This window comes from Talpa occidentalis, unplaced genomic scaffold (assembly GCF_014898055.3).
Source record: "Talpa occidentalis isolate TD23 unplaced genomic scaffold, MPIMG_talOcc4v2.1 talOcc4.17, whole genome shotgun sequence".
NCBI lineage: Eukaryota > Metazoa > Chordata > Mammalia > Eulipotyphla > Talpidae > Talpa > Talpa occidentalis.
The window spans coordinates 41,354,909-41,379,092 of NW_023601754.1; the positions used below are offsets into that span (position 1 = coordinate 41,354,909).

The 24,184-nt window shown below is 52.1% G+C and overlaps 1 protein-coding gene across 9 annotated transcripts; it reads right to left on the reverse strand.

Moving 5' to 3' along the window:
• Window positions 1–567: 567 nt before the first annotated feature.
• On the reverse strand, window positions 568–23,979 carry CUNH19orf47 (chromosome unknown C19orf47 homolog). 9 transcript variants are annotated; one of them, XM_037516577.2, is made up of 13 exons: window positions 23,941–23,979; window positions 22,488–22,582; window positions 21,469–21,521; window positions 20,142–20,193; window positions 17,765–17,852; window positions 17,539–17,653; window positions 15,560–15,641; window positions 13,950–14,087; window positions 11,532–11,684; window positions 9,786–9,856; window positions 8,161–8,509; window positions 3,642–3,702; window positions 3,438–3,459 (listed from the first exon to the last, which is right to left on the reverse strand). In XM_037516577.2, exons 4-12 carry the CDS (start codon window positions 20,158–20,160, stop codon window positions 3,650–3,652), a joined length of 1,068 nt encoding a protein of 355 aa, XP_037372474.1. In that variant the 5' UTR covers window positions 20,161–20,193; window positions 21,469–21,521; window positions 22,488–22,582; window positions 23,941–23,979; the 3' UTR covers window positions 3,438–3,459; window positions 3,642–3,649. The 9 variants fall into 9 exon arrangements, with proteins under 9 accessions (XP_037372475.1, XP_037372474.1, XP_037372473.1 ...); XM_037516578.2 differs by lacking the exon at window positions 3,642–3,702 and having other exon boundaries at window positions 568–3,459; XM_037516576.1 differs by lacking the exon at window positions 3,438–3,459 and having other exon boundaries at window positions 3,467–3,702.
• Between the last annotated feature and the right edge of the window lie 205 nt (window positions 23,980–24,184).

The window sequence follows — 24,184 nt, forward strand, 5'->3', positions numbered from 1 at the left end:
AAATTGTAATAGAAGACACCATGCACGTCCAACTTGTCAACATATTGGAGATTCCCATAACATTGAAATTGTCATGCTAGGCTGACACACTTCTGTGCTGACCTTGGGAGGAAGCTTTTTCTACTCTCAAGAAAATCAACTACCTTATCAATCTCCAAAAACAGATGATGGCTTCCCATTGTCTGTCTAAAGGCCCTCCCATAGCCTTCAGGGACCCATGTGAGCTGTCCTGCCTACTCTTCTGATTTCATCTTTTTTTTTTTTTTTTAAATAGAGGCATGTTTTATTTATTTATTTGTTTGTTTGTTTGTTTTGTTTATACATGCATTGGGTACAGTCAGAAGCACGGGAGAGTGAGAGAATTCACCAGAGCCAGAGCAGGGAGCAGAGCAGGCAGAAGGACCGAAGTACACTGCTGAGGGGAGCAGCGGGCGGCAGGAGAGGTCTGCGCGCCATGTGGGACCCTCCTCTGGTGGCCAGGGAGCAGCCGGGGATCGAACCGGCGCCGCAGAGGCCGCGGGCAGCTTCGCAACCCAGCGCTCAACCGCTGCGCCACCGGGGAGGCCCTTCTGATTTCATCTTGACCTTGGTTTGCCCCTGACCACCATGTTTCTTCATCTTTTCTCCACTCTTCCAAAAAGCCAAGCTCGCTCCCACCCCCAGGTTTTGGCTCTTGCTCTTCCTTTTGCCTGGATGTCTCACCCCCTTAGTCCTGATCTTTGCATAACTGGTCCTTTCTTGTCTTTTAGAGAACTCACTTCAAATTTCACCTTTTTAGGAAGCTCTTCCCCGGCCACCCTCAAATCCAGAAGAACCGTGCTCTTTTTTATCTCATTACCCTATTAAAATTCCCTACTGAGCCCTCAACACTAAAGGATATTATTTTGTAACTATCTTCCCCCAAAGCAGAATCTAAATTTGCCCTTGAGGGTAAAGACCTTGTCTCGAGCACCGCTGTATTCCCAGTCCCTAGAACAATGCCTGGCACGTAACTGGGACTTGGGGATTAGTAAGTATGTCTTGACTGAATATGGTTTTGATTAGGAAGCTTGAAGCTCTATACTGGGCTGAATTTTCTTTAAGGTCAGAACTTGTCTACTCACAAAAAGTAGACAAGTTATTATTTGTTCAAAAAACAAATAATAATCTTCTTTTTGTCTTTATTGAAGAAGTCCGTATCAGTGACAGTGCCAGCAACTATAATATATCCATGGCCTCATTAAATGTTTTTGCAGGTAGAAGTCTGTGTAAGACCTATTTTGCAGAAGTAAACACAGGCCCAGACAGGGCAAGTCTCTCACAAAACATCACACAGCTGTAATGTTGAGATGCCCAACTCTATTCCTAAATATGTCTCAGGCCGAGTCCTTATTTTTACCCAAAGCACAGGGCTTCACCTGTGTGGGTTCAGATTTGAGATACAGCAAAGTCTTGTTTTACGCTAAAGTATGTGCATTTGAAACAAAAAAGACCTAAGACATCATTTCCCACATATTAAGACAAATGGATAACATGAATATCACCTAATTTTTTTTAGGTGATATTAACTCCTCAAGAAGGGAGTTATTTCACATCTGCCAAGGTGATTTATAAACTTATGTGCACTGTTGCCACAAGGTGGCGCCACATGCGTAGCGCATCCCTGCTGGACCCCTGCTGACTTGCAGACAGCAAGTCTTGGAATCAAGTGAGCAGAACTTTCTTCAAGCCATTAAACAATCACTGTTTAACAGGAAGCTTTTACAGAATGCCTAAATGCTACATGTGATCCAGAGCTGGGTTCTGAGCCAGGAGGGAAATTGGCAGCTGTTGGACAATTGATGACACTGGAATGTGAAGTGTGAATTAGATAAGCATACTGTGTCCAGGTCAGATTTCTTGGATTTTGATCACTGTGCTGTGTTTGTGAAAAGAGAATGCTCTTGTTCTTAGGAAATGCAAACGGAAATATTCCAAAGCAAAGGGGGCATGATGTTCTTCAACTTAATTCTCAAAGGATCCAAAACCACAGCATGCAGGTAGGTATATATGTTTATGTGTGTATATATTGGGGTGGAGGAGGGAACAGGGAGACAAATGCAGCAAATAATTGTCAAATCTAGACAAAGCACACACAGGAATCCCTTGTACTGTTCTTGCTACTTTACTATAAATTTACAATTATATTAAATAGTTACTCAAAAAGCCCTTTTTGTAGCTAATAAGAGTGTCATCAAAGGCCCTTTAATGCTGGTGCTGAAAATCATCCCTGAAAATCACTGAATTCAGTGATAAGATTAAAAAGCACTGGGCCTAGCACTGTTTTAAGCCCGTCACACAAAACTCATTTTGTCCTCAATGATCATCCTGAGAGCAGGTGCTACTTTTACTCCCATCTTCCTCAAGAGGGAAGCGAAGCACAGAGAAGTTGAGGAACTTGCCCAAGATCACACAGCTGCAGAGCAAAGTTTGTCCTCAAAACACACCATCTAGGAGGTGGATATGACTCGGGTCACTTAGGAGCAAGCATTGTACTAAATAAACATGGCAGGGGAGTAAGGGGCAGTTTGGGGGGAAATGTTAATACAGTGAAGGTAGGTGTATATGCTCTGAACCCCTGTCTCATTGCAAAAGTCAGTCTTGGGTCCTGCAAGGCCTAACCAAAATAAAAGAAGCAAATCAAGTGACTGATGATTCTGATGTGACTGAACCAGTTAGCCCTTAATATTTTTTTTTTTTTAAGATTTATTTTAGGGGTCTCCTTAGTGGTGCAAGGTGTTAAGTCTCAGCACTATCAAGCTACTAGCAGCCACCACAGCACGAGTTTGATCACTGGCCAGGGAGCTACCCACATGGCGCGGCAGACCTCTCCTGTCTCGCCTGCTGCTCCTCTCAGCAGTGTATTTCAGTCAGTCTGCCTGTTCTGCTCGCCACTCTGTCTCTGGTGAATCCTCTCACCTCCTGCACCTCTGGCCTGCACCCCAGCTCTTGTATGCATAAATAAATCAATCTTAAAAAAAATCCACAAGGCCATAGTGATAAAAATAAATGATTGAATAAGTTAGTAAGAAGGGAGAAGAGACAAAGATCCCTTACAGAAGAATTCCAAATAATTTATGTCATCACTTTGCCCTTGGGAGGTGGAACATCACACACAGACACACACACACACACACACACACACAGAGCTTCGGTGTGAGCCTTGCAGTGACTTCCCTTCAAAGCATCCAACATGGAGAAACCTGACAAATAGCAGGTGGTTGGGGTCAAGTCAGGTCAACGTAAACCATGATACACAGTACAAATCTATGTGACCAAATGGTATATACTTCTGAGCACTTCCTCTGAAAAACACAACCCTCTCTAACCATGAGAAAAACATCAGACAAATCGGAATGCCGGCCATCGGAAACTTGACCAGTGTTCTTCAAAACTGTCAAGGTCATCAAAGTCTGAGCTGCCACCATAGCCAGGAAGAACCTAAGGAGACACGACATTTGTCAACATAAATGTTTGATGCCATAAATGTCAAAGTATCCCAAAGCAGCAAAGATGTTAAAACAGGAAAGCTGAGAGCAAGGGGGGTGAGGGTGAAGAGGGGGCTGGTGGACACTAACATATCAGTACTGGTTGGTTACTTGTAACAAATGTATCAGACTAACCTAAGTTGTTAGAAACTGATGGCACAGGTACAAACTGTTCTGTAGGTACTTCTCAATTTTTCTGCAAATGTAAAGCAGATGTAAAATGTTTAAATCTGTTACTAAAAACAAGGAGGAGGCATTTCCTGTCTGGTGAGGTTTACGAAGGCTGGGTTTGCGCTCACAAAGGAGGTAATAAGGTTCAGTGTAAGTAGAGGTTGGGCCTTCAAAGGCGGGTCTGAAGGAGCTGGCTCAGATCACCCAAAGCAAAGGTCAAGCTTCCTGCAGCTCCCAGGGCTCAGGCATTGAAGGAAAGGGCAGTGGGGTTGGCCTGAGCGAGGGTCCACTGGTGAACTACCATAGGTGACAGGTCCAGGGACGACCTTGTCTCAAGATCATCATCCAAACAGAATCACCCACCTGGACTGGCTCGGATGGGGCTCTGTGGCTTGGCATGACCCCATTCCCACGCCTCCCATTCCCACGCCTAAGGCATGAGGATCAAAGTCTTGCCTTTTGTGGTGTTGCCCTTGCTCTGAGTCCGTTAACTTAGCAAAGCACTTCTTTAGTACTTCCCGGCACACAGGCAGTGGTCGGCACCCCTGACCCGCTTCCCCCAGTAGCCTCCAATGAGAAAAGTCCCATTTCTTAATCCTTTTTGAAATGGGGTGCTATGTGTGGAAATAAATCACTTGATTCTGGGAGGAGATGAGTTCAGATTTGTTATTGACCCAATATCATTATTTGCCCTGATGTGCTAACATCGGAGTTCAAATTCAGCCCTGGACCAACCCTACACATAAGCTAGGTCATGCACAGCAGCACCGCCAGGGACGGCAGGAGACTGAAAGCAGCAGATTCCCTTCCAAAAGACATGATTTTGCGCCTCCCTGGTGACACAAGGGGTTAAGACACAACCTATGAAGCTATCCACAGCCACTGCAGCACGAGTTTGATCCCCAGCCAGGGAGCTACCCACATGGCACAGCAGACCTCTCCTGTCTCGCCTGCTGCTCCCCTCAGCAGTGTATTTCAGTGGATCCACCTGTTCTGTTCCCCTCTCTGTATCTGGTGAATCTCCTCACCCCCCACACCTCTGGCTTGTACCCCGGTTCTTGCATGCATAAATAAATAAATCTGTAAAAAAAAAAAAAAGACAAAAAAAAGACATGATTCTACCAATCAGGCCGTTAATATGAGTGTGTGCTGGTTTGAGTTCACCAAGCAGGTAAATTTTAGGTAGGTAACTGCGGGTGCCATGATCCTCTGCTCATATGGATGAGTGTGAGCACGCATATACACACACATTAATATACCTACGGAAGATTACTGTAAACCTTGGTAACACCAGTGGAGGGGGCGGCTAGGAAACTGGGGAGATTTCACTGCTGAACCCTTTTTATTTTATGCATTCTGGACTCTGCGTGTGAACTGTATGTGCTCAAACATGCTGAAAACAACCAGAGGAAAAATAACCCACCCCATGTGGGTCCCAGTTGTTGGGGCTAGTTTGGGGAAGCACCAGGGATGGGGGATATATTGGAGTTCTAAAGTGGCATCTGGCTCTGGTCCCTGCAGATGGTGGCAGGAGGGGCATGACTCTCCAGGCCCAGAGATGCAAACACTTGCTGGGATGAGCTGAGGAGGGCAGGGGGACAGGGACACACAGAGAATGCTAGAAACCCAAAACCACTATCCTTATCAAGATACCCATCCCGCTTTCCAAAAGGGCCATTTCAAATCTGCAGTTGAGATAACACGACATAGGGGGGAGGGGGGAGGAGTGACCAGTGATGGGGTGAGGATCTGGGTCTGCCCCTGACATCCATCCCAGGGCTGCCACCTGCCAGCTGGGTCCAGCCCTCGCATAGAGTGGCCCTGACCAGATTTACCTCCTGCTGGTAAGGTGGTGAATGAGCCAGCTGCATTTTGCTATCGCTGCGGTTCCAATTACACATCCAGAAATGACCACGGGCTCTTAAATTTAGTAACCAGAACTCTTCTCATGAACCTGACCATTGCTACAATCACCTGAGAGGTGGAACCAGAGAACGTTTTTAAAGGGTAGGAAAAAAAGGGAGTTGAAGATCAGCTGGAACCATGCCCAGGTACGAGGAACTCTTGGTGGCGCTGTCATGAAAGAAGGTCCCGGAATCTTCTGAGCATCATGACCAGCGTTTGCTGTCCTTCTGAGGTGCCACCCCAAACAGCCCCATGAGGGTCTCACCAGGAGACGGGTCCAGCCCCTCCCACCCCAGGCCTGTGCTTGGATGCAGCCTGACTGAAAATGACCAGCTCCAGAAGATGACAGGCCTGGATGGAGGTTGTACAACACGATACACTTAACACCCCTGCACAGCTCACTGGTTAACTTAAAATTGGAAATTTCGTGGTGCCTATTTTACAATAAAGAAGAAACCAATCCATGATCAGTTCTCATCTCATCCTCACCTACTCTCCCAGCGTTCCCACCCTGGGACCGTCCCTTATCATCTCCTGAGCAGAACCTGTTCTCCACATGGGCAAAGGCCCCCAATTTCGTCTCGGTCCTCTCTATGCTCTTTTCTGAACACAGGTGTCCCCTGAGCAGGCTCTGAAGCTGTCAACCACCAATCCAGAGGGCCCCAAGCCCTGCACCCACCAGCCACTCACCTCCCAGTCAACAGAGTGAAAGCCCCAAACTTCCTGCCCCACTTGCAGCTTCCCAGATGCTTAGGGCTCCCACCTAGGCGGATCAGCCATGCCCAGCCCTCCCTGCCCCAGCTCCCCTGCCTACCCATTCCCCTGCAGCAGCCACCAGGAAAAAGCCCCTCAGATCATCTCTGGTCTGCTCCAAAGCCTCCAAAACTCCCCAAGGTCTCGGAATGTATCCAAATTCCTCTCTGGGTGAGAAGCCCCCCGTGGTCTGGTTCCTGCCCACACACCCCGGCCTGTGCTGACCGCAGGCCCCTCACTGGCTGGCCTGCCCACTCGCCAGTCAGGTCAACCACTTGGCCTTCTCCACGCCCCTCGCCCCACCTCAGGGCCTTTGCCCTGGCTGCTTCCTCTGCCTGAACACTCTCTCCTCTCGAACTTCACAGAGTCACTTCTTGTCACCTCCTCCGTGAAGCCTTCTTACCCATCACTCCGCTTTTTTGGACAGTGTGATGACCACTTCACTATACTCTCCCTTCTAGAGCCCAACCAGGTGGCAGGGGCTTGTCTGCCTTGCTGAGGGTGGGGGGCCAGGCCTGGCCCAGAGGCAGGGCTATGCAGCAGTGCATATGTGAACGATCAAGTCCACAGAAACCCATCGCCTCACAAGTGGCGCCTGCCCCTTGGACAGCCGCCAAAAGGCAGAGTGGCAGTCACAGGTGACATCTAAGGAGGGCGGGCAGGGGCCAGAACCACTGCAGCTTGCTGGGGAAAGGGAGGCCTGCCGGCAGGGTGACCATGATCGTGACTCCCTTGGACTTGCGGGTTGCAGCAAAGATATGGCCCACATGTGTGCAGGGTGCTGGACACCAGAGCCAGAGCCAGCCTCTTGGTGGATCCCCACCCACACTGTGCTCTGTGTGAAAAGCAACCCCGTGACTCACCCTGAAGGAGGGCAGGGAAACGGTTTGAAAGTCACAAAAATATATTAAAACAGCGGTCTTCTGTCTCGGCGCTGGTCTCCCATCCCCGTGCCCCGGCCCACCACCTGCCACCAAATTTCAGAGAAAAAGATGCCTGGGGCAGGAAAACGGAGGTGCCCGGGAGCAGCCCAGGGTCTGGGGAGGTCCCTGCAGCCTGGGAGTGAGGGCAGCTAACAGTCTTTACAGGTTTGACGCCACCGTCGACGAGGGGGCCGCTGGGAGGCTGGAGGTACAGGAGGGTCAGGCAGGACGCAGCGGACAGTCGGGCCTTGCCACCGGGACAGAAAACAGAAGAGAAATGAACAGAGTGAAGAGAGGCAGAGACAGAGAAATTAAAGTGGGGGAGGGGAGGATCTTGGGAAGTTGGCAGGGCAAGGGATAAAGGAGCCCCTCCGGGCCACACCGACTCTGGGGCCAGGGACTGAGAAGCTGGGGTTCCAGGCAGCAGGTGCTGCTGAGAGGAGGAAGGGGAATGTGGGAGAGGAGAGGGGGCTTGGCACTTGGGAGAGGTAGAGAGTCCTGCCCAGGCCACAGTCAGAGAGGAGAGCACAGAGGATGGAGAGGAGGGACAGTCCCAGGGCGGCCAGGCTGGGCCACAGTGACCACCTCAGACTCAGTGGAACTGGGTGAGGCCCCAAGAGCTCAGGCCCAGCCTGAATGCCCGAGGGAGACGAGCAGCATCATCCAGAAGCTTGCAGAGGTGTGGGCACGCCCTCGCTGACACCCCTAATGCAGCCAGGAGCCTGGGAGGAGCCTGTGCCCCTCCCACCCTGTGGGCTAGAAGGTCCTGCGGCCCAGTCTTTTGAACACGCTCACAGTGCCCGCGTGGTCCATCTGGGCACCAAGGCTCTCACTCGAGCCACTGCCCCGGGGCCCCACCAGAGTCCTCTTAATGGTGACCTTGACTTCGGCTGAGGACTTACTCTTGGTGCTCGTGACCTGGCTGTCCTGGGCCTCAGGCACAAGGGCAGCCTTGCCCAGTCTCTGGATGATGCTGACTTTGGACAGGGACTCTGGCTTCCTCTCTAGTCCAGGACGTGGGGAAAGCGCCAGGCGCCGTAGGGTTGGGGCAGTGGCTGTAGCTGCTGAACTTGTGGCCTTGGCTTTGACAGTCAGTGCCGGCTGGGGACTGGCCTTCGCTGGACCCCGGCTGAGTTTCTTCAGGACCCCGGCGTACTGCAGGACAGAGCTGCTGCTGTCATTGTCGCTGTCCCAAGCCAGATCCTCATCCATCTCTGGAGTGGCCCCCAGGCGGCTGAAGACTCCCGTGGGCTGTGGAAATCAAGAGATAGGACAAGTGAGTCACTAAGTCACTCAACACACATTCACAGAGAGGTAAGCCTCTGCACCTGGTCTCAGGAAGCTCACAGTTGGGAGGAACACCCTAGATAATGGTGAGTGCCTAAAGGGGAAGTCCCACCCAGAGGAGCACTGGCATGGCCTGGTGTGCTGGGTGCTGCTGGGAACAAAGGGTGACTGACACAGGCCGGCCCTACCCTCACAGGACTCATAGTCCAGTGGGAAAAAGGGACGTGGATCAGAAACAACACTAATAATTCTCTAATTTTGCATCTCTAGAGAGGGGAGAGCAGGAGACAGGGAAACCCTAATGTTGAACCCAGGCCCTTGAGGGTGAATCCAGTGGCGTGAGCTAAGCTAAGTCGCCAAGGCAGCAGTGAGAATCAGACTCATGAGCCCTGGCTAGGTCCAGCTCCTCATGGAGCTCTTCAAGTCACAAGAGCTTGAGTGTTTTTATCATGCTCATAAGGTCTTAGGAAGTGAGAAAAGGCCAGGGTGGGTGAGCTTGGCGAGCACGGGGCTGAGAGGCAGAGGCGCTGCTGGAGAGCTTCACCTGAGTTAACCAAGGAGCCATGGAAACAGTGCATGCCACGCACCAGACTCGCCGCACCACGAGGCACAGCTCACTTAATCCTCGTGACCAGCCTGAGAGGTGGGTACCATACAGATGAGGAAACTGAGGCACGATGGGCTGAGGTCTTTTGCCAAGGCTATGCAGCCAGACTGTGGCAGGGCCAGAGTCACACCTGGGGGAGGGCCGCATCCAGAGCAGGGCAGGGAAGCCTCCAGAGGCCTGTGGTGGGAGGCTGGCCTGCCCTATGGGAGAGGGGCTTAGGGGTTCATGGAGACCAATTAAGAGGCTACTGCCATCCCCAGCCAGGAAGGAGAGAAAGCTGCAGGCAGACGGTGCCATCAGACTGGTGGCTGCCTGAAATGCGGTCAATGGGACTCCCCTGAGACCAGGTCTGGGACAGCACCTTTAGGGGAAGATGCTGAGGCCAGTTGGGGACACGGTGATGGAAAAGGTCTGAGGGTGGCATCTAGGAGCCTGCTAGACCCTTGGGGCTAGAAATCAGGAAAGGTCAGGGCAGCAGACAGGGATGCCGCCAGTACAAAGAAGGGAAACTGAGCCTGGAAAGATGGGTGGGATGGGTGGGGGGCATGAGGGGTGAAAGGGTGGGAAGTCAGGAACACCACGCATGGAAGACAAGCACCGAGAGCCTGAGTGGCGCCCTCATTTCCAACTCACTTTATGCCCCGTCGTCGTGTCTGCCTTGGTCTCGGCGCCGAGGCGGTCAAACACGGACGTCCTGTGGAGACCTGGGGAGGGAGAAAGATGTCAGTCAGCACCTGCGGAGGCCTCACCGGGCACTGAGTGGGCACCAGGAGGGACAACACACCCAGGCCGGCACCAGTCAGCTCTGGAACAGGCAGGTACTGGCTTGGGGGAAGCAGGTTTTGAGTTGACTTCATGTGCTTCCAGTCGGTGTCAAATGCACAAAGGATCAACTAAAATCAACACTTCAGTTCCTTGCCCCTTAGCACAAGTGCATGACTGGTGTGGAAGCACTCTTAGTCCCTACTTTCTGGGGCCATGGGCTTCTGAGAGAATCTGATGAACGGTAATGACTCCACGTCCTAAATGACAATCCAGACAGGGACGTCTGCATAGCTTCGGGGCAGAGACGGAGTCCCCGGCCTCACAGACTTGTTCTCTCCTTCCCAGCCAGAGCCTCTCCCGCAACCACACTTGGCAGGTCCTCGGTCAGGCCAGGCAGCAGTGAGCTCCAGCCCCCTCCTTGCACTTACTGGAGCGGAGGGGCTGAAGCAGCGCTGCACATCACGTGCCCATTCAATCCAGATGTGGGTTGGGCCAGAAAGAATCACCCAGAGCCTTGGAACAAACGAGGCCCCCACGATCAACCCAAGTTCCACTGAGTGAATGAGATGACGGCAGCCTGACGGGAGACGGTCCGGACTCCAAAATGAAATGGGTCAGCAAAAGCTGTTTCAACTGACGGTCTTCCAGAAGCCATCGCACCATTTTCCACGGAACCAAGAAACACTTCCCCTTTGAATGCATGAGATCACGTTGGTGTATTGTGTGGGGGTTCACAATGATTGATACAAGTCTGAAACTTGGGGAGGAAAAAAACCCAAATAGCCAGTAGTAGCAGAACGTGTACTAAATGATAATGTGAAAACACTACGGGAGCATTAGACAGTGTGTCGAGGAAGGCAGATCCACACACACTAATGTGAAAAGATCTCAATAAAGGAGCCTCCCCGGTGGCGCAGCGGTTGAGCGCTGGGTTGCGAAGCTGCCCGCGGCCTCTGCGGCGCCGGTTCCATCCCCGGCTGCTCCCCGGCCACCAGAGGAGGCTCCCACATGGCGCGCAGACCTCTCCTGCCGCCCGCTGCTCCCCTCAGCGGTGTACTTCGGTCCTTCTGCCTGCTCTGCTCCCCGCTATGGCTCTGGTGAATTCTCTCACCCTCTCGCGCTTCTGACTGTACCCAGTGCATGTATAAACAAAACAAACAAACTAACTAACAAATAAATAAAACATGCCTCTATAAAAAAAAAAAAAAAATCTCAATAAAGAAGTCACAGAACAGGGCCTCCCCGGTGGCACAGTGGTTGAGCGCTGGGTTGCGAAGCTGCCCGCAGCCTCTGCAGCGCCAGTTCAATCCCCGGCCACCAGGTGAAGGTCCCACATGGTGCACAGACCTCTCCTGCCGCCCGCTGCTCCCCTCACCATGATTCCCTCTCCCTGGCCCTTAGGGACGAGGCATGAGCTGAGGGACTGGGGAACCCCGCGATGCTAAGGATAGGTCGAGAGGACAGAGACGGTGATGTGTCCCCTCCTCTGTAGCCATCATGGCTGCCCCCTTGGTGTAAGACCCTGGACCCACCAAGCACCCAAGGAACCGAGCCTGCCCGAGGCACTAGGCAGGGAAAAGGGGCGTGCAGGGTGTGCCCCCATGACGCAGGTACCTTTGGCCGCCTGCTGCTGCTCCAGGATCTTGCGGGTCCGGGGGGTGGTGCCTTTGGGCATGTTGATGATATATTTCCCTTCCATCTCAGCAGTGACCCGGCGCCGCTTGGCGGGGACAGCCAGGCTCTCCTCCTCCCGGCGGGCGAGGGCTGCTAGAGGGAGGAGGCGAGGGTGAGCACTTTCTGGGATGGCCCATTCTCCGGGGGGCTGCACGCCCAGCAAAGTGCACACCTGTGCTCCTCTATTTCCATGCACTCCCTTGACTGGAACCCCGTATCTTCCCAATCACCCCATCCCCACTGACTCTAAACCACTGAGAAACAGGCGGGATGGGGCACAGAAGGTGCTCAGAAACCCCAGGCAGCAGCTGGTCTCCCCCAGGCAGGCTCACCATCCTGCCCTGCTGGACCCCCTCTGACATGGGCCATGGAGGTTCCAGAGCTCCTGGCAGGCAGGGTTTCAGGGGTGTGCTCACTTTTTAAAAACCGATCTTGGGCCTCCTCTGGTGGCACAGCAGTTGAGCGCTAGACTGCGAAGCTGCCCGCAGCCTCTGCAGCGCCGGTTCAATCCCTGGCCACCCGCGAGGGTCCCACATGGTGCAGCAGACCTCTCCTGCCTCGCCCCCTGCTCCTCTCAGCAGTGTATTTCGTCAGTCTGCCTGTTCTGTTCCCCGCTCTGGCTCTGGTGAATTCTCTCACCCTCCCGCACATCTGACTGTACCCAGTGCTTGTATAAATAAATAAATAAATCTTTAAAAAAAAAAAAAACCCAAAACTGATCAAGCTGTATACTTAGAATTTTTGTGCATGGTGATTAAGTAAATTCTACCTCAGTTTTCTAAAAAAGAATCTACTGTACTGTGTCAAGCAGTAAGAAAGCAGTCTCTCCCAGCTCACTCCCTTTTAAAGTACTTGTAGGAACTAATTTTAACTTTCTTGTTTGTGGGTGACAAGTCAAAAGGTGACAAACAAACACAGCATAAAAGGCGTGCCTGCCATCGAAGCCACTGGGCGCCAGGGGCCTTGTGTCAGAATGGTGAAGCCCCTCCCGAGGCATGTTTCCAAGATCACTGTTGTGGGGATGATTCCAACCAAGGCAGGAGAGCACAGTGGACAGAAGGGCTTAGAGCCTGAAGGCCAAAGTCCCAGTCTCAACGTTGAAGCTAAGGCCTAGAGGCCAGCCATGGGGAAGAGTGCTTTGAAAGAAGGGCACAAAGGGTCAAGACCCCGTGCTGGGAAGGAGGCTGGAGGGGAGCTGAGCTGTAAGAAAGGAGAAGATGCCCAAACAAATCCCAGGCAGGGCCCTGTCAAGTCACATGGGAAGACCGGATTTCACTACCACAACAATGGGAAGTCCTGGAGAGTCACAGAAGGGTCTGAGGGGATCAGATTAAAGGTTTTAAAGTCTCCCTACGCTGCTACAAAGGTAGTTTCTTTACCTCTGACCCCAGGCAGCAAGCACAGGGCCCAGCACCAGTGCAGGGCTCAGCAACAATCTGTTAAAAAAAGACTGAGGGGCCTCCCTGGTGGCGCAAAGGTTAAGCACCGCACTATGAAGCAATCCGCAGCCTCTGCAGCAAGAGTTCGATCCCCGGCTGGCCAGGGAGCAACACACATGGCAAAGCAGACCTCTCCTGTCTCACCCGCTGCTCCCTTCAACAGTGTGTTTCAGTCAATCTGCCTGTTCTGCTCCCCACTCTGTCTCTGGTGAATCCTCTCACCCTCCTGCATCTCTGGCCTGTACCCCAGCTCTAGTGTGCATAAATAAATAAATTGTTTTTAATAAATAAATACATAAATAAATAAAAAAGACTGAACCGGGCCTCCCTGGTGGTGCAAGGGGTTAAGCACCACACTATGAAGCAATCCACAGCCTCTGCAATATGAGTTCGATCCCCAGCCAGCCAGGAAGCAACCCACATGGCACAGCAAACCTCCCCTGTCTCGCCCGCTGCTCCCCTCAGCAGTGTATTTCAGTCAGTCTGCCTGTTCTGTCCCCACTCTGTCTCTGGTGAGTCCTCTCACCCCCTGCATCTCTGGCCTGTAACCCAGCTCTGGTAGGCATAAATAAATCAATCTTTGAGGAAAAAAAAAAAGACTGAGCCACCGGGAGTCAACAACACTGCAGCATGCACTTAAAACTCTGCTAAGAGGGTAGCTCTCATGTCAAGTGTTCTTACCACAACAAAGTAAAACAGAGACTGAACCAAGCACAAACTGAGAACCGCAGGGCTCAAGTGCTTCCCACTGTCCCACGAGGGCCCACTGGCCCTGCCCTACAGATGTGGAAAGATGCCTGCATGCAGGATGTGCTTGGCACTTTGGACATCTTGGGGCCACGGGACCATGACCCCCAAATACCGTCTGCCAACCTACATTCACCTTCACTGCCTCCCACCTCCTGCCTGGGTCCCTCACCGGCAGCCTTGGCGCTCTTTGCTGCCATCTTGTTGGACACGGTGACGGATATCTTGGAGGTGCTGGTATCCGGCCGCCTTGGGGGAGTCCCGGGTGGGGAGTCGCGGTTCAGGCTGTTGGCGATCATTCGGGAAGCAGCTGCCAGGAGGAAATGGGGGAGAGTCCAGTTGGATGGGGCCAGGACGGAGTCCAGTTGGATGGGGCAAGCCTCAGGATGGAACAGGCAAGGCGAAATCACAGTTGCCCTGGGCTGCACCATCCTCATGTGGGGATGCTCGGAGTGGAGTAGGGTCCCTGCCCTGGGGACCTTTCCTGAGGTCCCGGACTATACCAGTTCCTCTCACACCTCTCCCAGCAGTTACCAGTCCTGTGCCAAGCTCGTCCAGCCCCTCCAGCTCCACCTCAGCCAAGCTGGTCTCCAGCATCTTCCTCACACCTCCCCTCAGGGCACCTGCTGCTCTAACTGGGTGCAGTTCCCAAGTACCAAAGGGCTCCCTCTGTCTCTTCATTCAGGTCGCCTCTCATATGGCAACTCCCCAGAGAAAACTTCCCTGACCACCCCATCAAAAACAGCACTCAATGGGCCTCCCTGGTGGCACAAGGGTTAAGACGCAACCTATAAAGCAATCCACAGCCACTGCAGCATGAGTTCGATCCCTGCCAGCCAGGGAGCAGCCCACATGGTGCAGCAGACCTCTCCTGACTCGCCCCGCTGCTCCCCTCAGCAGTGTACTTTGGTCACTCTGCCTGTTCTGTTCCCGACTCTGTCTCTGGTGAATCCTCTCACCAACCCCCACACCTCTGGCCATATCCCAGCTCTTGTATGCATAAATAAATAAACCTTTAGGAAAAAAAACAGCACTCCATCAAACTCTACCCTCCTTCCCTATACTCACCTCCTTTTTCTTCACAGCCTCTCAGCTTGATACTGAATTACATTTACTGGTGGATGTTCCCACAGCATTAAAGCTCAAGGGGGAGACACTGTCTATTCACTGTGCACCCCAGTGCCCACAAGGATTTCTGGTACCTCACAGATCCCTAATAAACAGCTACTGGAAAGACGAACCCAATCACCCAACCTCCGAACTAGACAGGTTCTATTGGAAACCATTTTTACAGACCAGGGAAACTGGGCGCCACGGAGGGGTCTGGTTGCAGCTGGGCTGGGGCAAGGGGGTGGTGACAGTCCTGGGCAGCCCCTGTCTCCTTGGAGCAGAGGAGGGATGTCCTAGGGTGCACAGTGGGGAGCACAGCACACAGGCCAGAGGGCCACTCCGCTGAGAAAATGCATGTGGGTTCGCTCCTGCAGGCAGGGGCTTCGGTGTTGTTGATCTATATCAAACAGGGCGTCTCGACACAGAAACATGTAAGGTTCTCTATCAATCTGTTGATGAAAATGTGAGCAGAGGTTTTCAGGAAGAAGCTAACTTAGGGTTGGCAGGGACTTGCGAGAAAGAACTACCACAAGTGAAAATTGAATTTGCATATAGTTTTCCCTAAATGTAGCCTCAGATGACTTTGCTTCCACCTCTGTAATCTGCAGCCATGCCCCTCATTTACTGTTGGGGTATAGGAACAAAGAAGAGGAGGTCTGAATACAGACTCACCACAGGAGGTGCCTCGACGAACCTCGCCTGGGAGGGGGCTGGGGCTGCAGGGCACCGACTCAGTGGCAGCTTTGCACATGTCCTGTAAAAAACAGGGGCCTCTGGGTTACCACGTGAACAGGGACATAGGCAGGGGATGAGGGGACCCAAACACCTAAATCATACTGGGGAGATCAGAGCCAGGGCTGCTAGAGAAAAGATTTCAGAACCTATCCCTTCTAAACACGAGAAAGCAGCAGATAAACCCAAACTGAGGAACATTCTACAAAGTACTTGTCAAGGTCATCAGGAACCTGGGAGGACTATGAAATCCAAAGAGACTAAGGAGACGTGATAAAAAAAAGCAACATGGGGCCTCCCTGGTAGCGCAGGCGGTTGAGCGTCACTGTCAAACGTGAAACTGTCTGCAGTTTCTGTAGTGCGAGAATTCCACATAGTGCGGCAGACCTCACCTATCTCGCCCGCTGCTCCCCTCAGCAGTGTGTTCCAGTCAGCCTGCCTGTTCTGTTCCCTGCTCTGTCTCTGGTGAATCCTCTCACCCTCCCGCGCATCCGGCCTGTACCCCGGTTCTTGTATAAAAATTAAAAAAAAAAAAAAAAAAAAGAATATATGTGACTTATTTAAATAAAATAAATGCAACATGGATCCCAGGACAGAAAAAGGACATTAGTGGAAAAACTGATCAAATCAAGTAGCTTAGTTTACAACAGCGTCCTAAAGTTCATTTCTTAATTTTGAAGAGGTTGCCATCAGGGGGAGCCGGATGAGAGAGAAAGTCTCTGCACTACTGTTGAGGTCCTCCAGTAACCCGTAACTGTTCTCCAATTTACAGGTTTAAAGAAAACGTTTTGCTCAGTGACTTCTCTGTGAGAGAGCCCTCCTGTCCCGGGGGCCAGACAGAGGGAGACCTGGCCCTGGGAAGGAGAAAGCCACTAAAAATGACAAGGAGGACCCAGCAGCCACCACTTGGTCAAGTGGAGCGTCTGAGAGCACAGTCTGCAAGTTGCCTTCTCGGGTAACTGGGATGGGGAGGAAATGCGCTTAACGCTGCCCTTACCCGGGCAACTTTATAACGTGTAATAAGCTAACGTGTGAAGGACAGACACAAGGCCTTGTGTTTGTGACAAGTGCTTGCTGAGGGTTAGCTGTGCCCACAGGACAGGCATTCACTCCAGGCCTGGCGCTCGTGCCACACACGCTCTCAGACAGCAGGCTGCAGCTGCCCTCCATGGTGGGGGTGTGGAAAGCCTGGTTCAGTGAGACTCAGGGAGGTGAAATCACCAGCGTAAAAAAAAGCAAAAAGACCAAGAATAGAAGTCACCACCTGGGTCCCACAGGCGAGCTCCTGTCCTGGGGATGGACAAGAGTCCTCGTAAAGCTATCACCAGGAGGTAAGAACTAGTAATAATAATCACGCTGAGGGCCTCCCTGGTGGCGCAGGGGTTAAGACGCAACCCATGAAGAAATTCGCAGCCACTGCAGCACAAGTTTGATTCCTGGCCGGCCAGGAAGAAACCCACATGGTGGGACTGATCTCTCCTGTCTCACCCGCTGCTCCCCTCAGCAGTGTACTTCGGTCCGTCTGCATGTTCTATTCCCCACTCTGTCTTGGGTGAATCCTCTCACCACCCCGTGCATCTCTGGCCTGTACCCCAATTCTTGCATAAAAATAAATAAATCTTAAAAAAAAATAAAATCACGCTGAGTGCCTTCCTTGAGGTCCAACTGGTGACACTGCACTAGGACGTTATATGACTTAATATACAACCACCCTGCAAAGTAGGTGTGCCTATCTACAGCTGCAGAAAGGCTCAGAGAGGTCAGACAATATGCCCAACGGCACACAGCACAAGGAGGTCTCAGCCTCAGCATCCAGATCTGCCCATCTTTGCTTAAAAATTTCCTATTGGCTCTGCCACTCTTCACCTCACTCCCGGCCCCCAAGTCCCGGGGCAGAGGGGCTGGGCATTTGTACCCACCTGGCGGTGTACCACCTTGGCATGCTTGAGGATGGCAATGATGTCACCGACCACAGTCACCCCTAGCTCATTCATGATCTCCTTGTTGAGGTCCAAGAGCATGCTCTTCTGGATTCTACGGGGGGGGGGGGGGGAGGGAGGGGGTTGGCGGTGAGGCCACAGTGGACCATGGTGAGCGGCCTTGCCCCCAGCCACCTCTCCCCACCCTGACCCTCAGCCGCCTCACCTGTTATCTACAAACATCACGGCGTAATTGACAGCAGGTCCTGGAGGAATGCCGGCTTCCTTAAAAAACTGGATCCACTCGGAAGTGGCTGGGATGTGGACAGAGCTTATTATTCTCTTTACTTTCTTTAGTGAACAGCAGCAGCAAAACCACAATATGAAACACAAACCACTCAGCAGGCCCCTAATGAGTGTTCCGTGGGGACGATGAGCTAAGCCCTCCCCATAACTCTGTGAGTTAAACAGCATCAAGACACCCCTCCTCCCCCCCACTGACCTCCCCGGTGGTGCAGCAGGTTAAGTGCAGTTCTGTGAAGCTGTCCTCAGCCTCTGCAGCGCCGGTTCGATTCCCGGCTGGCCAGGGAGATTTCCACATGGCGCGGCAGACCTCTCCTGTCTCACCCGCTGTTCCCCTCAGCAGTATACTTTGTTCTGGATTCTACGTTCTGCCTGTTCTGCTCTCTGCTCTATGTCTGGTGAATTCTCTCACCCTCCCGCACCTCTGGCCTGTACCCCAGTGCTAGTATGAATAAATAAATCTTAAAAAAAAAAAAAAAATAGGACACCCCCCCACTCTTTGCCGAGGAGGTGGAGAGAGGCTGTGCTGCTCTTCTCCCAACAACTCTGTCCTGCCCTGGAGCGTGACGTGCAGCATCCCTTCCTCATGCTTGGCCAATGACTGATTCTAGGGAGCTGGGACTCTGGGTTTTCTGCCCGGGTTCCCATCAGTGGACCCAGGTTGAGAGGTTGACAGGATCCGTAGGTGGACAGAAGCAGGGTCACAGAGCTGGCCCCTGAGCATTAGTAAGGCCCCTCCTTGCCCCAGGAGCAGCCCTGGAGAGAAACGTGGAGCTGGCGAGCACAAACTCAGAGCGAGTTCAAATCCTGACTCCACCATTCCTGGCTGAGGATATGGGGCAAGTCAAGGCCCTGAGTTTCAGTGTGCTCATTTGTAAATTTGGGATAATAGGTTCAAGAAGCATTTACTAAGCAGGAGGCCTAGGCCCAGTCCTATCCTAGGCACAAGGGATTTCACTGGGCGCAAGACAAAGCCCCTTCTCTCGTGGAGCTGACGTTCCTGTGATCATAGCGCCCACCTCCTCTGGTCACTGCTCAGCCTCACAAGAAGGTCCACACGAACAGCTTTAAAAGGGGCCTGGTCCAGGAGTCACCCTCAACCCACTGCAGTAATGACAGTGATGATGCTGCCGCCACTCCTACACATGATTCCAAAGCCAAGACAAATGAGCCTCCCTGGTGGCATAGGGCTTACATCTCAGCACTATCACTGCAATGGCCTCAGTTCCATCCCCGGCCAGGGAGCTGACCCACTGGCGCAGCAGACCTCTTCCGTCTTGCCCGCTGCTCCCCTCAGCAGTGTATTTCAGTAGATCCACCTGTTCTGCTCCCCACTCTGTCTCTGGTGAATCCTCTCACTGCCTGCATCTCTGGCCTACATCCCAGTTCTTCTGCACAAAATAAATAAATAAAAATCTCAAAGCCAAGCCCAAGATGGTAGTTTATTTCATCTGGAGGAGGGAGGGGTTTGTGATGGGATGGAGGGGCTGGCGATATTCTATTTCTTCACCCGGATGGTTAGAGGGAGTCTGCTTAAAAGCCTCTTTTATGGGACCAGAATGTGTCCCCACAAATGTACACACAAGTAGCTAGATTTTTGTAAACACACCCATGCAGCCAGCGCCCAGATCAAGACCCAAGGAATTTCCACAATGCCAAAAGCCCCTCCTATTCCCTTACTGGCCACTAATTCCTGTCCCCAGGAAAAGCCTTCCCGGTCCAACAGCACAGATAAGCTTTGCCTGTTTCTGCATTTCATTGATGTGGAAATCAAAGACATTCCATTCCAGATATCTGTTTTTCAATTGCTCATCCCCACACAAATACTTAAATGTACTTTTCTATATGTATAATAAATCTCAAAAAATAATTTAAAGCTGCCAGCTATCTCTGTGTTCTGGCAATCACAAAATAATGAGCTTCAGAGCACCAAGAGAAATGTGAGCAAGCCGTTAACATTTGCTAAGAACTATGCCCAAAAATTTATAGGCAATAATCGCCTTAATTCTTACATTCCAGGGTCTAATGACTGTTAACATCCCCATTTTATAGGTGAGAAAACCAAGGCTCTGGGAGGTCTGCGGGCCTTCACCTTCCTGGGTCTCTACAGCAAGACTGCGCTGTCAGGAGGCCAAGATACAGACAGGAGGCAGCAGGCCCTGCCCCCGCGTTCCCCAGCGCACAGCTGTTCCCGTCAGTGACCCGGCCTTCCCTCCCCCAGCCTGCCTCCCCCAACCAAGGCCATACCTCAGAAAGGGCAGTAGGGACAGGGAACCCCAGAGAGAAGGCCACAGACTCACCCATCGTCACTGAGACCATTGTCTCCCTTCCCCTGATGCTGCTCCCTGGATCCTGGAAGATAGAACGAGGGTAGAGGGCCCCTTTGTTGCCACCGGCCATGAGTGTATGTCCCTCTCCCGCTGCCCGTCTGTCTGCCTGCCAGAGGAGTTCCTGGGCTGGGGGCTCATAGCCCAGGAATAGCCTGGAGCAGCTGGCAGGAAGTCCGCAAGGGACAGGGCTGCTGCCACACTGTCATTTCTGCCTGGGACAATGCCCAGGACGGCAAATGTCGACAGCTCCATTCCCGCACACCTCAAAAGGTCTGGCTGCAACAGGAGAGGGACCAAAAAAAAAAAAAAAAAAAGACACTCCCAGCGCAAGACTTTAACCATAAATACCCATTTATTCATCCATTTGAAATTGATTTACAGAGAATGAACTATGTGTGGGCACTGACTGAGGAACTAGGATACGGAGATGAATAAAAACACAGAGATTGGCATCTCAGTGGGGACGGAGAGACAGAGTAAACAAACAAAACGGCAAGATAATATGTCAGAAGGCCTTCAGTGTCACAGAGAAAGCATGGCCTGGGAAGGGGGCGCTGCAATTCTAAAAAGGGGGATCAGGGAAGATCCCTCTTAAATGACATTTGGGGGCCCGAAAGAGGTGGAGGAGCGAGCCATGCAGTCTTATAGAGGAGGCTGCTTCCAGGAGAAGGCCCGGCCAGCCCAGTGCCTGAGTCAGCAGCTCCTCCGGCGTGTCTGAGGGGTGGCGAGGGGCCGGCGGAGCCAACAGTGGAGTGAGCAAGGAGGAGGATGAGAGGAGCTGAGGGCAGAGAGGTGAGGCACCAAGCCATAGGGTGCTCAGAGAAGAAATGGAAAAGCAACCTTCACTTAGATGAGCAGATGTTAGAGAGGTGTTAAAAACATATTAGCCCCCATGGAGACTTTCTCCTGGACATTATCAGCAGTCTTGAAAGGGAACTGAAGGAAGTAACTTTCTCACCCGATGACTCAGTGCTGTCTGTCTCCGGGTCAATTGTCCCACACGGCCCGGCCTGAACTTCCCCCTCAGCCTTCTCTCGCGTGAACCAGTCGTCTCCGCCGTGCCCTCTGCCTTCTTTCATCACCCTGCTCTCCTTCCCACCCAAACCCTCTGTTCTGATGCTTCTCCCCAGCCCTCCTCCGCCTCGTCTCCAGGTGCAGAAGGCCTCCTGTGCAGCGCCTCTCTGTCCCCCATCACACACAACCTGTACCTCCCCATCCCCCGACTTGATAGTACAGTAGTACAGAGTCAAGGCTTCAGAAGTCAACTGCAGGGCTCAAGTCTGATTTTACAACTTACTTGCTGTGTGGCTTTGGCAAGTTACTTCACCAGTCGGGCCTCAGTGTCCCCATCTGTAAATGGGGATAGTACATAACTTACCTTAGAGGACTGCCCCAGGGCTGAATGAATTCTAGGTGCATAGCACTTGAGACAGCACCTGGTGCACACTGAGTCCTCTACAAGTCTGGGCTATTTTTATCCTGCCCAGCCTTCCCTCTAACACCCTTGCCTCCCTGTTTCCACACAAAATGTCACCTGTACCTGGAATGCTGAACTGCTCCCAATGCCTGCTTAGCTCTGCTCCATTCTACTGGTTCCACCTGCTTTGGGAAGCTCTCCCCCAATCCCTGCCTCTTGCCTTGGCTAGGATCATCCTGCCTTCTCTGGGTCCCACTGCTTCCCTCATTGATGAACAAGATCACAGATATCACTCTTCCCTGGCTCTGCCTCCCCAAGATCCACGTTCCCTTCTGATTTTACCCCTAGATAAAAACACAAACAGCAACTCTCACAGAGCAGGGCCTGGAAAGGCTTTAGTAAGTTAGAACTTCAGCACCTCGCATACCAGGCACTAGCTAGGCAGCAGGACCAGAGCCAGGCCAACATGCTCACACCTCACAACCTCCCCCAGAGTTAGGACTATTATTAGCCCCATTTTAATCAACAAAATAACTGACCTGTCAAGGTACAATCATTTGCCAAATGCCACATCTAGCAAGTTGTTTTACTGGGATTTAAGAACAAGTTCTCCCTGATTCCAAACGCCCATGCACTAGCTCCTGTTGAATGCTTACAAGCCAGGCACTGAGTATGTGTGTGTCTAGCTCACACTAGAGACTCCTCATGAGGATGGGGGGGAGGGAGAAGAGCAGGAGGAATATAAATGATTCCCATGTTACAGATCAGAGTGGCAAGTCCAAGGTCACATAGCACGTAACTGTAGGGCCAAAACTTGAACCCAAGGCTGTCCCAGGGCTGTGATTAACTCCAGTTGAAGCATTACCACAAGCCAGGTGCTATGGTCAGCTGATGCTTACCAGGAGCCTTTAAGAAGTCTATAAGTGATGATATCCTCCCACTGTGGCTGCAGAAGTCTCTCCACCATTAAAAGTCCATCTCCAGCGTAGACTTTCTGAGTGGTAAGAAGTATAACATTAATAACAGGAAAACAACAGCTCCCAAAACTCAAGTAATGACCACGCATCAGACTCCCGTTATATCCAGTCTCTTAAAGGCTTGGATCCAAATCCCAAGTGTGCCACATTCTAATCCTCACTCTGGGGTGAGCGGCTTAACCTGTCTGGATCTCACGTTCCTCAATTATAAAATGAAAAAGAGTTCTTATTTAACCCTTTTAAAGTGGTTAAAGGAATAAAATGATTTCATTAATCCCAAGCCCTAATAGCAATGCTTGGAAAGTGTTAAGTGCTAAGTGCATTAAATGAAAGAAATCTGCAGTGAACTAAGGTAAGGGGAGGTCAGTCACTGACTGTCATATGCAAAGTGTGAACAGGGAACAGAGTGTAAGATAACCTGATGGGGTCCATGGAATCTGGCAAGGAGGAACCCGGCTGCACAGTTATTCTCTCCTGAACTGGTGTTCTTTCTGTTACGGTCTACAACATTTAATGAACTGTTCTGCTACCATTACATTTCAGGTTGTTTTCCTCCTTCTCATGGTCAGCAAATGCTAAGTTCTTTATCAAGTTACCAACACAAAACTCTCCTTGTTAAAGCCACTGATTAAAGGAAAATGTACCAGCAGTCTCAAAGAAAAAGAAAAATCTAACGCTACAGGATTCAGAGACATTGGCAAAAAAGTGGCAGGACGCTGATTTGCCCAACCCCAGATTCCAAGTTTTTCCTATTGCTGTCCTTGAGTTTCCTCCCTCGCTCTAACTCTTTGGGATGCCCAACTATGCCAGTGACTCTCAGGGTCACTATTATTATAGTCCCCAACTCTTGAGCTCCTACTGAATAGTGTGCCAGGCCCTGTGCTAAGGGCTTGACAGGAACGTTTCATCAGCATCCTCACATGGACTCCGTGATACTGGGACTAACAGCCCTCATTGTATCAACGAGGAAAATGAAGTTCAGAGAGGTGAAGGCACAAGCCCACTGCCACACAGCGGGAACTTGAAATCTGTCAGCCTCCAAGTCCCACAATCTTTCACTCTCTCACATGCAGATCTTCCACGCCAAGCGCAAACTCCATCACCCATAACAACAGTATAGCAATGAAGCACTGGTGCGAAGGGCCGAGCTAGGGTCTCCGGCAGGCACGCGCCGTCTTCTCACTCCGACCCCCAAGGAGGATGCTAGACTCGGATTCTGATGCCCCATTCTACAGGGGAGGAAACTAAGGTTCAGAGAAAGAAGCAGCTCGTCCCGGGCGCGCAGAGGTGCCGGGACTGTGACTCCGGAACCCCGGACGCCCTCCAACCCCCACGGCATCCGGCCCCGTCCCACCAGCCCCGGCCCGCGCCTCACCTGGCCCCTCGGCCCGCGCCCACTCGCGCAGCCCGCCCGCCCTGCCGGCGGCGCCAACTGTCAGACCCTCCTCCCTCGCCGGGGGCCCGCCCCGGAAGTACCGCCCTCGCCACCGGAAGCAGGACCCCCCGCCCGCGGCCGCTCTAGTCCGCGGGTCCACCACCACCGAGAGGGAGGCCGCCACCGTCACGTGACCCCCACCGCTCCCAGGCTCTTCCCTCCTCCCGCGCTAGCGAGGGGCGCG

What these genes read in the sequence shown, in the direction of transcription:
- CUNH19orf47 (XM_037516573.2), bottom strand. An exon ending in GTGATGTTTGTAGATAACAG is followed by an intron (nt 17,654 to 17,764) that starts GTGAGGCGGCTG and finishes CCCCCCCCGTAG; the next exon opens with AATCCAGAAGAGCATGCTCT. An exon ending in GCAGCAGCAGGCGGCCAAAG is followed by an intron (nt 9,857 to 11,531) that starts GTACCTGCGTCA and finishes CTCCCTCCCCAG; the next exon opens with GTCTCCACAGGACGTCCGTG.